The sequence below is a fragment of the Helicoverpa zea genome, chromosome 15, assembly GCF_022581195.2.
Source record: "Helicoverpa zea isolate HzStark_Cry1AcR chromosome 15, ilHelZeax1.1, whole genome shotgun sequence".
NCBI lineage: Eukaryota > Metazoa > Arthropoda > Insecta > Lepidoptera > Noctuidae > Helicoverpa > Helicoverpa zea.
The window spans coordinates 2119370-2132381 of record NC_061466.1 but is presented as its reverse complement, the minus strand read 5'-3'; the positions used below and the strand labels follow the sequence as shown (position 1 = coordinate 2132381).

At 35.4% G+C, this 13012-nt stretch overlaps 2 protein-coding genes across 2 annotated transcripts in view; both read right to left on the bottom strand.

Annotated features, from left to right (window-relative positions):
• The window catches only part of LOC124636834 (acetylcholine receptor subunit alpha-like 1), a 66190-nt gene extending 56976 nt beyond the window's left edge, over positions 1 to 9214 (bottom strand). Inside the window, exon 1 of the mRNA XM_047173017.1 lies at positions 9029 to 9214. Within this exon, the coding sequence (XP_047028973.1) occupies positions 9029 to 9214 (186 nt within the window). The remainder of the gene's footprint in view (positions 1 to 9028) is intronic.
• Positions 2083 to 3109, bottom strand: LOC124636835. The gene has a single exon (XM_047173018.1). The coding sequence runs from the start codon at positions 3021 to 3023 to the stop codon at positions 2277 to 2279; it is 747 nt and encodes a 248-aa protein (XP_047028974.1). The 5' UTR covers positions 3024 to 3109; the 3' UTR covers positions 2083 to 2276.
• Positions 9215 to 13012: the final 3798 nt, after the last annotated feature.

Genomic DNA, 13012 nt, shown 5'->3' with positions numbered 1-13012 from the left:
GCAAGCAAAGGACCGTCAGATTCCCGGTGTCCATGCCACGGCGTATATCCTCAGTAATATTCAGCAACGCTGTAGTGGTGCTGTGACCAGGTCGGAAACCGGACTGGAAAGGATTCAGCAGGTTATTCCTACATAGAAAGGCATTCAGCTGATCATGGACCAGACGTTCTAGGACTTTGGAAAGGAAAGGCAGGATGGAGATGGGACGATATTCTGAAAACGAAGCAGGATTCGATGTTTTGGGTAAGGGGATGATTTTGGCTTCTTTCCAAATGGATGGAAAGATACCACAGGATACGGAATAGTTAAGGATATGGCACAGGACAGGTAAAATGTCATCAAGGATTGGAAGTATCATTTTCCGACTGACACAATCATCACCTACAGCATTAGAGGTAATGGATACTATACTCTTCTTAACATCACAATCAGAGAATTGACTAAAGACAAATGCAGGATGATCCGGAGTTGGTTGTTTTGAAAGATAATCTAAGGTGCGAGCCTTAGCTGTCCCACTGTACGAAGACGACGATGAAAAGTGTTGATTTAGAAGATCAACATTTAACTGTGTCGAAACTGGATCTTGGCGTGACTTCCCAACTCCCATGGATTTTAGAAATTTCCAGACTTTTGCTGGGTCTCCATTCTCAACTGAATGGTGGAAATGTTGGCGTTGTGCATCTCTACACACCTTGTTGCATCGATTGCGAACCTCTACATAATTCTCACGAGTAGACGCACTAGGACGACATTTAAACTTGGTTTTTGCCACAGCCTTCTTATGCATGACAGTCTTGATGGTATCCGATAGCCATGGAGCCGGAAGATGCTTCAGTTTAATTGCACGAATCGGAGCGTGGACGTCGTAAAGCCGTATCAGTGTGTCAGTAAGCAATGAAACTTTGTCATCGACCGACTCGGCAGCAGCCAGCGGTGCCCAATCAATACTGCCAGCATCTCTGCAAAGGTCATCCGTATTCATGCCACCAAAATTACGCTGCAGAAGGATTCTGGGTTTAGGTTTAGGAGGGCGAATTTTGTAAGAAAGGAATATTAAGTCGTGGTAGGAAAACATATCAGCTGCACATTGACCATGCTTGCTGACATGTTCCTTAGACGACACAATAGCAAGGTCCAGTAATGAAGGGTTACAGTTGGGGAAGTGGTGAGTGGCACTTAATGGCAGGATTGACAGATTGGATGATTCAATCGTTGAACATAAGGAAGAGGAACGGGAGTCGTTTTTCAACAAACACGTATTAAAATCTCCCATAATAATGGTATGACTGTAAGAAGGTGTTAGGTTTTCGAGGAGATGTTCAAGGCTGGAGAAGTAATTTACACGTAAGGAAGGAGAATAGAAGACACCAAGCAGAATTTTGGCATGATTCAGGTTGACTTCTAAAAAGAGATGCTCACCGGCACCCAGCGGTGGTGGTTGTGCTGACATGCTAATAATAGAAAAAGGAATATGTGGACGAAGGTAAATGGCAACACCACCCCCACCGCCAACCGTGCGATCATTTCTTATTAGCTGAAAACCTGGTAAAGAATAGGAAGTAGAAGGAAGACACGGTTTTAACCAGGATTCTGAAACAAGGATAGCATGAACATTCTTACAGTCTAAGTTAGCTAGCATGTCAGAGTAATGTGCCGGAATACTTTGGGCATTTATATGGACTACATTAAAATTCTTCGGAACATCAGAAAACTGAGCTTCAAGAGTATCAGCAAGTGTGGGAATACTGTTGAAACTATCATTGCTACAAGCAGACAAAAAAGTTTCGGCGTCGCTGTCATCGTTAGAGTCTAGCATTGACGATACTAAATATATATATAAATATAAAACTACAATATAATGCAATAAATAAATACAACCAAAAAAAATAAAAATAAAATGTAACACTAGTCCACCCGCCGGTTGTGTGCTTACATCATTGCAACTTGTTATTAAAAGCAATTCAAAAACACACACAAAAAAAAAAAAAAAAACAAAATAAAAGAGCACTAAAATAATATTTAAATAATATCCAAGTAGCCAGAGATAAAAAAAAAGAAAAAATAATTCATTATAAAATTAAAAGTAAGCAAATGTAAAAGACTGTTTCCGAACGAACGAATAATGACAGGACATAATGACATAACATAAAATGACAGGACAGCAGTTTGACAAAAATATACATTGAGTTTAGAAAATTAATTTAGGACAGTAATTTGAGGGTACAAACAATTTAGTTAATCTAGAGCTACTTGGATGCCGTTACCTAGAAGATAAATCACTTCTTTTTTGCGACGACGCGTTTTCCTTTCTTCGGTACTGGCGTTAACAGCGACGATGAAGATGAAGGAATCGTCGCAACGGGACACGACTTCTCCTTGATCTGCTCGAGCCGAACGATGTCATCTAGTGTCCCAACTCGATGCCTGGAGCCGTCCGAACCAACAACATAGATGTGTCCTTGCTTGGTCCAGCAGTTGTTGACACCAAACTTGTCACGCGCAGACATAAATAGTTGATGACGAGATCTAGTGAGGAACTCCGATATCGTTATGCCCGTGCCTTTCAGCTTCATCTTAGCAAACCAAATGCTATCTCTTACACTCACATCTCGTAGTTTGCAAAGAATGGGCCTGGGTTTACTTGCACCGGTCGGTCTACCCATCCTGTGGCATCTGCGCACCTCACTGACACTGAAGTCTGCTAGCTCCAGATGAGAACGAACAACCTCCGCTACAACCTGTGCTGTGTCCTCCTTGGCCTGCTCAGCAACACCATGCAAGAGGACCATCTTTCGACGACCACGCATCTCCACATTGTCCAGCTCCTGTGCCAACGCCTTCATCTGCTGTTGTAAACAGCTCAATGCATCGAGAACAAACTTCTTGAATGCATTGTAGTCAGCAGCAAGCGAGTCTGTTCCGCCTGAAGTACCTGGGTTCCTCTGCAACTGTGCCTCAAAGTTTGACATTCTCTCTTGGAATAGTGTCATCATTTCAGAAAGTGATCCCTTCAGTGCTTCCATGATGATTGTGCAATAAATTTTGAATTATGGTTCCAGTGTGTGATTTTTATTGGAAAATACACAATACCGGTGGGTGATATTTTAGACTATGAAGTAAATCATTTAAACTTAATTATATCAATTTAAAACAGAGCAAAAATTTTTTGACCTCTTGTCAAAACTACCCACACCCAAAAAAAAAAAAAAAAAAAAAAAAAAAAAAAAAAAAAAAAAAAAAAAAAAAAAAAAACCTTCCTCCTTCCTTCTTTCCTGGCTGGCGGACTATGTAATCATATCTCGTTCATGGGCGAAATATTTGAAACGAAATAAACAATTTAGTTTTTTCTTTGTGGCCATCGTTTGGCCGATATGGTTTAAAAAATAATATAAAACGTCCTTGTTACTATGATAATATGTTTTAATCAGAAGCGAAAATAGGCTCACGCTAAAAGCTAGGACATTAAGAAGGCTATTACCCTATTTAACCAATAACCAAAAGTTAAACAGTAACAACTAAAAAAATATTTACATAAATGAATTTAAAATCCATTTTAACATACCCTGCATAGACGTTTTCCCAATAAAATAACTAGTTCATTTCCAGCAATACCACAAATTCCTAACTTAACTTTAGTAAGGCCATTACCACTAGTACCACGAATAAATATTTTACTACATAAAATAAACACAGCTTGAGAATCAGAACTAGGAATAAAATCCGCGGCAAAGTATCGACGTTGGATAGTATTTTCCACTCATTGCACTACGGTAGATTCTCTGAATAGTAATGTGTGCACTTTCCTTGTAGCAAGTATGTGGGATATCTTATTCAAGTAGTTTGAGAAGGTTTTTTTATGATGCACCTGTTCTTAGGCTATAGAAAATCTGTGGATTAAAAAACATTAAGCAGACAAACATACCAACAGACAAACTTATCAGTTTTATAATAATAAGCATATACCTATAACACGTTTTAGTTATACGTATATACCTAACGTACATAGGTACCTATGTACAACAGAAACTTCTTAGTATATACGAAATTAAATTACCATTGGCAGATCTTTTTAAAAGCATTTTTAGACCAACTTTCACGTTTACCCTAAGACCCTAATAACGGAAAAAAGAATCAAAACGATTAAACATGACAAGTTTTCATGAACGAAATTAGAATAGTAAACTTTTATGGTAAATTTTTTAGCCAGTCTTAATTCTCCAGATTCGGGTCCCGTTTTCAGCATAGGGAACTACATATGAGGTTACTGTACGACTATGATGCGGCCACGAAACTAGCGTGTGCACGAGCTGAAGAAAAGGAGAGGAATTATTGGTGCGTTGGCTCGTCCAAAAACACAAAACAATTTTGGTGAATTTTTCCTAAGTTATATTTTCTTTTAATATTTTAAAGATAATTCTCAGTTTGTACTGAGTACCTATACAAATTACTGTCTTCCATGTGTTTTGATGCTTTTGTCACTAAAATATCAACCATTTTTCACAATTACAAAAGGCTAATCTCTCATGAGATTATTTGTTCATGACTGGTTGCACTAAAATATAATTTGTGCAGTGCTTATAACTAAATCGTCCTCTTCTTTGTTAAGGAAACCTCGTAAGTTACACTCGATATTTTTATTTTTGTTCGCTCTGAAACAAGTACCGTGTATTTGCATATTTATGGTGTTTACTTTATTTTGCACTGCATTGTATTGTGTGTGCAATATGAGGAATTTTCGATATTTGTTGAAAATAGTGGCTACATACTCGTTTTGTAATTGAACCTTTTTAGCTTCGATGAAACGCTCGATAACATCTATTCGAAATACAATTAATAAAAAACTTCCAGCGATATCTTTTTTCCAAATAAATTATGCATGTCGGTAATAAAATAACCGTCACTTTGGATAAAAAAGTAAAAAAAGACAAAGAGTCCGCCCCAAGGGACGACAAGAAAGGGGGAAAACGTGATGAATTTTAAAATTGGAATATCGCAGCTCCATTTTTATCGATATTCAAATTGACGAATCAGGGGCTATCTATTCATAGTGGACAGAAAAAGACAATTTACGTGATCAATGTTTCAAAAGCAACGAACTCATTTGCTTGTATTGAAATCTTATTTTTAATTTATAACGACAAATTATTGGGTAGTATAATAAAAGTAACAAAACGATAAGCTAAAGGTCGTACTTCAAAAGTCAAACAAAATGCCCGAAGCATTTTTATTTAATAATTTATGAAGACGATTTCTAAGAAAAATAATTAAACAGCCGAGCGTCCTATTTACAAAGATCTCAAACGAATTCCTTTTACTAATCATAAAATTCCTTTTAAACGTTAAAAATTCAAACTAGGTTCTAGAACACACAAAAAATAACCAACCAATCAGACCGATACCTTTGAAAGAAAGGCCCAATCAGTGCAAAGTTTGTTTGAAAAGGGAATGCAATCTCAACGGCCAAAGAGCAAAGGTAACGTGCAGACGGCTTTTTTTAGGGTTCCGTAGCCAAAATGGCAAAAACGGAACCCTTATAGTTTCGTCATGTCCGTCTGTCCGTCTGTCCGTCTGTCCGTCTGTCACAGCCGATTTACTCGGAAACTATAAGTACTACAGTGATGAAATTTGATGGGAATATGTGTTGTATGAACCGCTACAAAAATATGACACTAAATAGTAAAAAAAAGAATTGGGGGTGGGGCCCCCCATACATGTAACTGAGGGATGAAATTTTTTTTTTCGATGTACATACCCGTGTGGGGTATCAATGGAAAGGTCTTTTAAAATGATATAAAGTTTTCTAAAAAACATTTTTCTTAAAGTGAACGGTTTTTGAGATATCAGCTCTCAAAGTCGTAAAAAGTATGTCCCCCCCCCTCTATTTTTATAACTACGGGGTATAAAATTCTAAAAAAAATAGAGGTGATGCATGCTAATTAACTCTTTCAACGATTTTTGGTTTGATCAAAGTATCTCTTATAGTTTTTGAGATAGGTTGATTTAACTGTAATTTACGGAACCCTTCGTGCACGAGTCCGACTCGCACTTGGCCGGTTTTTAGAATACGTGTTTTTTATGTCCCTGGTTTTTCGAAAAAGCTTTAAGTAGCTAATTTCATGGCTTTTTTCTGTTGCTCGTTTCACGTTACACACGGGTAATTTATTCGTTAAATAATTATGTAAAAAGAGAAATGAGAGAGTGCATAGGTTAGTGTGTTTATTTGTATCTCACTGTTTCTACATGCAGCAATGATTATTAAGACAAACATAATTGTGACTGTTAACACGAAAAGAACATCCTAATTGTATATCAAGTTGTCTATACTTTATCATGGTGCTGGAAGCAGTTCCTCAAACAACTCTAAGGTACAATAAATGTTTCTTTAAAAGGAACCGAACCCTCTAAAACACTTGTACAGTAATATCTTATTCTTGTATCACACGAAACACTACACCTAGAGAGGTTTTGTTTATATTTTATTCGGAACTTTGCTCAAATGAAACTTGAGCCCGAGCCTTCTGAGAATCTAAACAATAATATTTTTCATTGTACTTCAAAAGATTAAGATCGGAGCTACAAAATTGATTTTCTACGACCATACTTTGTTTTATATTGTTTTATTAGAAACGTAGAATATTGTTTTTGGATGTTTGAAATGTTAGATTGAATGAAAAAATAATGTACCTACATGTTGATAAAGAAGGTATGAATTGTAAATATTATCGTGATACACATGTAATCGAAAAATGAAAGTTTAAAACAGTTTAAAAGGTGCAACTCTATTCGTATGCTCTTCTTCTATGTATATCTTCATATCTGACATCATCTTATAGTCATTGTCTTTCACACAATCGGTCTATCGTTTTTTTTTTACTATAGCATCTTCCAATACACAACATGTATGTACATACAAGGGTATTAAGTAGAAATATATTGCAGAAATTCAGCACTAATGTCTTTAAACAGCATACATTCTTATTATTATTCGTTATTGCACACTTAACAGTAGATACACAAGGAATACAGATAGGCTATGTGCTGTTTACGATATTTGAAGATTTCATAGCTGACCCACATTCATTGGCCTGTACTATATTTATCAGTACCCGGACAGCTGTCCGATTTCAATAGCTGTGGCTTAGTTAAATGAGTTCTGTGCATGTCAACAGCTAAGTTAAATAGAATCTGTTCGATACAATCGAAACTGTTCAAATGGAATGTTCTAGATTTTATGTATTTGATTAGAATGGTTTTTGGTGATTGGATTGTGTTTAGAATTAGGAGTGTGGGTGTTAATTAAAATATCTCACTATGATATTGGCAATTTTGAAGTGGGTATCAACTTAACTGTTTTTGCCATTTTCACGTGTAACAACAATACTTTAAAAAAATTCGAAACCATTATTTGTACTATACGGGATCAATCATACCTACTGTTAACCATTCCGTGTAAACAATAAAGGCAGATATAATGAACCACATACCTACGTTGTATAAGTCCTGAACCCACTCGTGAACTCGTGAGTAGAGACGTAGTGTTGTTACAAAATAAAATAAGAACACACAAAAATTGCAATTGCCACTGAGCGATGCCAGAACTCAAAGACCCAGTATCAAAGAGCGTCAACCAAACGCAAAACGTAAAAGTAACAACTTGGAAAATTCCTAACCACAAAAAGTTGATACCTGTTTATTAAATTCAAAAACCCGAAAATAAACAACATTTTCGCGGAACTAGTTTTCGCTCAAACGTTATAACTTTCTGCGAACAAAAGTTACGGAACTAAATGAAAATCTGTCGCCAAACACAACCCGATACACGTTCATATGAATGGCGACGAAAATAATGAAATACTGTGAATGCAAAATATTTCAACGACATTTCAACCAAATTGAATACTGATTCGTGTTTGTCGAAATGCAAATTTTGATAAGCTTCAACTGACAAACGGTGGTATTCAGACTTATTTTTGGAAATTATGGCATCTATCAATAGTTTGGTTAAAGTGTTTCTTGAAATAACTTCTTATAATTAAAAGTCCTTCAACACTTTCATAAATGACGCATTATCCTTTCCTTGGCTCGGTGATTTACGTCGTCTTTTGTTTTACATCATCAACTCAGCCAGAAAAATAGACTGAAATTGTTGTATATACCTAGTAGTTCTATATACCTCACAAATATTCAAGAATTATATAAAACTGTAGATATAATTCATAACCTGATCTAATACAAGTAGGTATATAGCGTTACACAGATGAAAAGCAAAATATCAAACGCAAATACTGAGCAATATTAATACTCGTATTATACTAGAAACATCAATGAATATACCCAGATTGTTCCTTTCAGATATGGTATAAAATACAGCGGATTGAAATGAAACGCGATAGTGTAGCTAAGCCAGTTTTAAATGAAAGGATTTGATGAGCATGTCCGGATAAGCCCGCTATATCATTCCGAAATAATTTACCCGGGTAAACGTGAACGAATTATAAATTAAATTAAATTGTAAAAGGATTGAGGGTAATTGAGGTTTTTTGGCTTCAGTTGGGTGGACTAAGCTAGCTTTATTGTGTGAAATGGAATAGTGGTAGCTCATTTGCGTTTTCAAATTAATTAATTAGTAATGTTTGCTTTTAGTGCTAATTTTTGGAGTAGGTACGGCAACAGTAGTACTGTGTTGTTGAAGTAATTATTCACTGTAAAGGCATTATAAAATATATTCATTTCTATCTATTGGTAAAAAACGTTGCTTTTAGTGTTGCCGTCTTATCACGAAAAATCTTATCTAATATGTTATACTACAAATTGAAATTTTTGTTCAGTATTTAGTCATCATGATAATGGTGAAGTAACCACACTCAAGAAGCATTCTTCTTCAAAAAAACGACTTACATCATTGAACTATTCATAACATTATGCTCAGCGCTATTAACCCGTTGTATGTCGGAGCGCAGATATACGCGAGCTATACATAGAAGAGGTTAATCTAAAAACAAATGACAATCACGCAAGTAATACTCACAACGTCGATGAGCTGACTGAGCCTAAGTCCCATCTTGACCGTGAGTCGATCGGAATTGTTGCCGACGGGGCGGATCAGTCGGTTGTAGTTGGACAGCAGGTCGTCATACAGCCGCTTCGCTTCAGGGTTTGCGTCGCTCAGGCGGCCCCACACGCACAACACTCCGACCACCAACGCCAACACCATCTTAGGCTAACACCACCCCTGGAACAAGCAGAAACAATAAATTAATAAAAATACACCCCAGTCACTAAATAAGTGCTCCTAAGCTTACGCGTACAAAGAACATGTGCATGTAGGTACATTTCCACATAGAAATATGGCTCATTCTTTTTCGTGAGATAAAACATAGAAGTACATAGTTATAAAAAGTATCAGTGATAATGTCCAGAGATTCTTGCAATCACTCCGTACTTGGTCACTTATGCAGCGCCATTTAATGATGACTTTATTGTAGGATCAAGTAGATTCTATGACTGTTTCAGTCAATACGTTAGTCGATACGTTTTAGTCAATCATCTACTAAAAATGCCTTTTAATTCACAGAAATAGTGATATAAAATTCGCTGTTAGTCGCCTGTTAGTTATGAAATATGAATTGTTAAAAAGAAACCTCCACATAATTTTAACCATTAGCAAATGGAACAACATTTATTTACAAGTTACATAGACAGCATGCGATACATATTGCTTCACACCTGACTTCCCTCATGAGAGCAGCTCTTAGCCGATTCAATACTGAATGAAGTTGTATCATGGAGAACAACATTACTAGCGGAGGTGCCATAGCGGAAAATCGCCTAAGAAAGTAGCGCGCCAAAATTCGGGTGAGCAGGGAGACGAGGTACGTCACTGTTTTCGAACTTAAAACGCCTTTTTTGGACCCGATCATTATTTGTAATATCAAATATCGTTGACCGATGACCCAAAGTACCCGAAGGACTCGTAAATGACCGTTGTGGTCGTGCCCACTACATGTATTTCAAAGTCAAAATCAAAAACGTTTACTGACACTATGCTAGTTTCTAGCACTTTTTCACGTCAAAATTACAAAAGGACAGCACCCCTAAAACGCACCCGTTTCATTTGACCTAGAAGAAGGCGCCTGACACAGCATTATGGCATCTCCACTCATTTTCCTTACTCGGTGGATCGTATGCAGAAGTCACATTAACTTAAACTACGTCACTAGGTGCAAGTACCGGGTAGTGTACGTAGGAAATATTGTTATTGTAGTTTTGCTTGAACGTGTCCTCAGAGAATACTCGGAGTCTGCAGTTCCAGAACGTTTTGGTTTCCTGTTCATGTGGAAGTTTTTGTTAGGTACAGTATTTAATTAAATCTGGTGTAACACAAAAGAGTAGTCGACTCAACTTTTTAACGTTGTAATTAGGTTACATTCAATGTACCCTGAATAAGTTGAGCTGGCTATTTATGTTTTTCGGATATCATAAACAATTCATTAATTGTAAATTAGTACTATGATATAGTGAATTCACATTTGTTCAAAGAGACAGAAATCTATGAATAGGTAAGTATTTATTAGACAAAAAAATAAAGGCAAAATATCTACGAGCCATTTAAATTGCTTGCTACAATTTTATTATATTATTTAGATCCAATACTGAACAAACTTATCAAAATATCAAATAATACTTCAACAGAGGCAACAATTGTTCCCAATTTATTTCAAATTAATTCATTTATTTGGCAGCTTTGACCATCCTCCTGAAATTATTAATTGTTATTGTTTAGATGGAACACAAAGAGTTTTTACTTGTTCTTAGTTAATTAACAGGTATTTCCGATTTTAGAACCATTAACAACTTGAAATTAAGATCATAATTCGGTATTTTGAAGAAATGTTTGTTTATGAAAGCTGAGTTCATGATTTTAATGTTAAAGTTGAATGCTGCCTTTTGTTTGTTTATTTTATTAATACTTAATATAAATCAGGTGGTGTAAAAGTTAGAATTAATCAACATTTAATTTAGTAATAATATGAAAATTATTATGATGAAGTATGCATCAATAGGAAAAAAATAAGGTAAATATTGTCATGTTGGAAATTCTATCTTATTACTTTATTTACATGTTTATCCTTCAATTGATTAAAACTAAAAGAAAACACCCATACAAATTTATAGTAGGTAATTACAATTTTAATTTAAAATCTCATCCTGCAATCACAGAAAGATGAAGAGGCGTAACTAGTCCTTAGCAATGTTAAGACGACAATTTTAGACATAATTACACGTTTCTCAAAACGAACCACTTTTTCTCTCACCCTTATCTTTACAGTACATTTCTATCTCAAAATAATGCCTGGTCAGGTCAAATTAACCGTGACAGTTTCAAGGGTCATTCTTTGTTTTCCCATTTCATTGTGACTCGAGTACTAAGCGAGAGGCAGGTTGATTCCATATTACCCGGATTACGGTTAAAGTCCGACTTAATTACCGGATAAAGAAGGATAAGCCACAATAAAACGTACCTCTATAAATCAATCCGTTTGAAGTTACGAAGGCTTGGATAGTGTTTTGACCTGGCGGTTAGATGGCTGTTGATAGGTAGGACGTGGTAACTTGATAAACATATAAGGGTTCGGGTAATTAAATTCGATACAGTAAAATTGAACTTGAAAAGAGCTATAAAATAAAGCAAAATTTAGTAGGTACTTTTTATGGTATAATTGTTCACTGCGGGTTTAGATTTAAGAAACACACAAATGTAATTATTAAAATTTCAATAAGTTATAAAAAAAAAAACTCACAAACTACATTTTACTAACATTTTACACTATAACCAATAGGAATCCCAAATTCAATTAAAAATGTTAGAGCATAAAGATGTTATAAGGTTTTGATTTTCAATTATTGTAAGACTTTGCTAAAATATTCATGTAAAGTTATGCTGTTAAAAACCAAAACCCAGTAACTAAATAACAACAATCTCCCGCAGTTTTCCATATCCTGAATACGGTACTTAAACCGAGTCTGCTGTGTTTAACTAATTTTATTTACGTTAAACATATCGCAGTGTGGGATCTTACTAACGACCGTACGAAGCCGTTATAACAGAGTAACACCCGGTATCTCGTACAAATAAACTTCTTTTTATATGTTTTTTCACCTAACGTTTCCTTCCAAAAAACCTTGGTAAGCACCATATATAACTAGGGGATCGTAAGTACATGTTTCTTGTAAGAAGCTTATTTTTTATTTCGTGTTACCACGTTTTGGCTCCCAGTACTGCTTAGGACTTTTGCAGTATGAAAGGGACTTAAAAAAAAAGTGGGACAGATTTCCCTATTTTCTAATAAGATAAGCTTGGTGTATTTTTGTGTAAATGTAAAAAATAAATTTACGTAATTTTACAACCGACTTTACGATGTTTTAGAACAAGAAAGACAACAGACGGTAATTCTTCTAAGTACAATAATAATTTTCTACCCTTAACGTGTAATAAATCTAAATTATTATGAGCTAGTACATAAAGTTTATGCGCATATTAATATAAATAAGGAAATTTTATCGCCTATATGAAAGATGAGGTAGTTCAAGAAAAATATTTACTCGTAAAATGATACACTTTAAACCAAAATATTCAAAGTTTAACTTTATCGTCAATAAAATAGGGACTTGTTTGCGATTAAGCATTTTCCTTGGAGTTAAATTGAATTGGTGTCATGTAGAGCCATTTTGATTCTAAGCGGTATAAATTTAAGGTTTATTTTCAAATGAACCGGGAACTCTTCGGGGTAATAGAAAGAGAGATTACGTGGAATCCTGATTTTAAAGTCGTTTGATTTATTTTTACGAGACGAACTAAAACCAAATTCTATTTGGATGTCGGTCTACGTTGTCTTTCCTTTGGCTTTTAACCCTAGAGTGGGAGGAAAAAATATTTCCATTTAATCACGGGTAATTCCACTTCCATTAATGTCGGCTTGATATTGCAGCGTTTAAGGATTCCATTTTAAGT